This window comes from Motacilla alba, chromosome 1 (assembly GCF_015832195.1).
Source record: "Motacilla alba alba isolate MOTALB_02 chromosome 1, Motacilla_alba_V1.0_pri, whole genome shotgun sequence".
NCBI lineage: Eukaryota > Metazoa > Chordata > Aves > Passeriformes > Motacillidae > Motacilla > Motacilla alba.
The window spans coordinates 111,661,434-111,664,096 of record NC_052016.1 but is presented as its reverse complement, the minus strand read 5'-3'; the positions used below and the strand labels follow the sequence as shown (position 1 = coordinate 111,664,096).

Below are 2,663 nucleotides of genomic sequence, written 5' to 3'. Positions count from 1 at the left end.
TAGCTTATTTAGACGTCAGTATCATTTAGCAAATTGCATCTGGAATACATGGGGAGGCTGAAGTGTAAAAATACGCTCTTGTACCTCATGGCAGCCCCCGGTACGAGGTATTATCCTTTAATGCCGTGGAAAGGTTCCAGCTACCTGACACGAGGACAGGGCTCCGCGACACTGAGTCATTTCCCTCCTTGGGCTTTATTTGCAACACCGAGGGCGTTTGCGTTGCAAACGGAGACATTTTAATATTTTAAAATGGGTGTCGACCCATTCTCGCCGCGGGGAAGGCGAGGCCGTGCGGTTTTGCCTCGCTCGCCTCCCCGGGGATCGGGCCGCGGCTCCGGGAGAGGCACCGCCGGCTCCCAGCGTCGCTCGCCCGGCAAGGCGCGGCTTCCCCGGCCCGAGGGCCGACCGCCCTGGGGGATGCACAACCCCGGGGACAGACAGAGGGACGGCTGCGAGCGGGACGGGGCGGGGGACCCAGCCCTGCCTTTGCCAAAGCGCCGGGCAGCGGGGGCAGCGCCGGGGGCCGGAGCGGGCGGCGGGGCAGCGGCGGCACGGCCGGGAACGGCCGCCGGGGGGCAGCGCGAGATCGCCCAAGCGCCGCCGCCGTCCCCGCACCGCCTCGGCCGGGCCCGCACCGCCCGGCTCCGGCCCGCTCCTGCCCGCACCGCCCCTCTCCGGCCCGCTCCGCCTGGCTCCGGCCAGCACCGCTCGGCTCCGGCCCGCTCCGGCGCGCTCCTGCCCGCACCGCCCCTCTCCGGCCCGCACCGCCCGGCTCCGGCCCGCTCCGGCGCGCTCCTGCCCGCACCGCCCGGCTCCTGCCCGCACCGCCCGGCTCCGGCCCGCACCGCCCGGCTCCGGCCCGCTCCGGCCCGCTCCTGCCCGCACCGCCCGGCTCCGGCCCGCTCCTGCCCGCACCGCCCGGCTCCAGCCCGCTCCTGCCCGCACCACCCGGCTCCGGCCTGCACCGCCCCGCTCCGGCCCTCAGGGCCCGGTGCTTCCCGCACCGCCCGGCTCCGGCCCTCAGGGCCCGGTGCTTCCCGCACCGCCCCGGCTCCTGCCCGCGCTCGTCCTTGCGAGTGCCCGCTCCGGGCAGGCGGCTGCCTCTTCTGCCGGGCAACCTGCGACAGGATGAGAGGAGCAGTCTTTAGCTGCCCCTTGGGAGGGTTAGGTTGGACATTAGGAGAAATTTCCTATTAGAAACGGTTGAGTAGACATTGGAATAGGCTGCCTGGGGATGTGTAGTGTTCCTCCCTGGAGGTGTTTTAGGAAAGGCTGGACGTGGCACTCAGTGCCATGGTCCAGTTGACAGGGTGGTGTTCGGTAACAGGTTGTATTTGGTGATCTTTGAGGTCCTTTCCATCCTAGTTGATTCCGTGATTCTGCTCCCAAGGCCCAGCAGAAGGCGGCCCCGGCGCCCTCTCCCTCAGCCGCCAGCCCGGGCCGAAGCCCGCGCTCCCCAGGCGAGAGGCTGCACGGGCTATTTATTTCAGGAGATTTCACCCAGGAGCTGCTGATCAAAGCTAATGCAAAATAAATGTCTCTCTTTAATAGCCTGATTCCTCGAAGCCCTTGACACTGGAAATTGGGATTTCCCCGTGCCATTAGCACTTAGCAGTAGGCGCTCCAACCCAGCCAAGAACAAGGGATTAAGAGGTATTTGTCTAAACTAATTTCTCTCTCTATACCGAGTCTATAGAGACTGGTGTTACTCTGCTGGAATTGTGCAACACGGCTAATTGGCTACAAATTTAACAGTGGCAGGGCTCCCACCGCAGGCTGCCGGTTCATTACCGCCGTTCTCCCTTCGAACGCGGGGCACCTGGGCTGGCCCTGCCCTGGGAAATGAGCGCCTTGGATGGACCGGGATCCCGGCCCTGCAGAAGGAGAGAGGTCTGTCGTGCCTCCCTGGGGAGCCAGGCTGCCTTGTGCAAAACACGGTCAAACCATTAAAATCGTCATTGTCCTAGGAAAGGGATAGATGTAGTACAGCGTCTGCAAAATTTTATTTTGGTGAACGATCATTGAGGATGGATGTTGACTTTTTTGCACAGATATTATGCCACTAGTCATCTCCCTTCCACTAAAAGGGGGACAAACACTTGTAATATTTGGCTGTGATTCCTTGAAATTCCTCCCTCCAAGCTGTTTTGCACTTTGACTCCACTGTTTGCTTCTTTACTACTTGACCTCAAGCTAAAGCAAAAAGTAGTTGAGTTTATATTATGCATGCATCTGACCAAAGGGTCATTAAGGATACACAGATTTTTGGTTTATTTGTAGGTCAGTCAAAAAGGGCTCCTAGAATAGTCTGGAACTAAGGAAGAAATTCTAGGAAAGACCATGGCCTACATCACTGCTGCTGGAGAATGATTCCATGACAACCAGGAGTTTATTGTCCACCCCAAACCGCACTCCCTTACCCACAGCAGCACCACTAGACTACTGCTTGTCTTAGGAGGGGAGGCACAATTCTCCCAGCAGGACTGTTTAGTAGGCTAAAATGAACTTCTCCACTCCCAAAGGTGCTGATGGAAATCTGAATAGCCCTATGAGTCAGTCAGGACCTCAATAACCTAGTCTTTCAGAGCTAACTTCACAAGATGAAGCACTGCATCACAGTTGTCTTGAACAGAAAGGTCATCCTGAAGTTTTGATGTATT

The 2,663-nt window shown here is 59.3% G+C and overlaps 1 protein-coding gene across 1 annotated transcript; it reads left to right on the top strand.

Moving 5' to 3' along the window:
* Nucleotides 1–252: 252 nt before the first annotated feature.
* Nucleotides 253–1,200, top strand: LOC119703718 (basic proline-rich protein-like). The gene has a single exon (XM_038143927.1). The coding sequence runs from the start codon at nt 253–255 to the stop codon at nt 1,198–1,200; it is 948 nt and encodes a 315-aa protein (XP_037999855.1).
* The last annotated feature ends 1,463 nt before the right edge of the window (nt 1,201–2,663 follow it).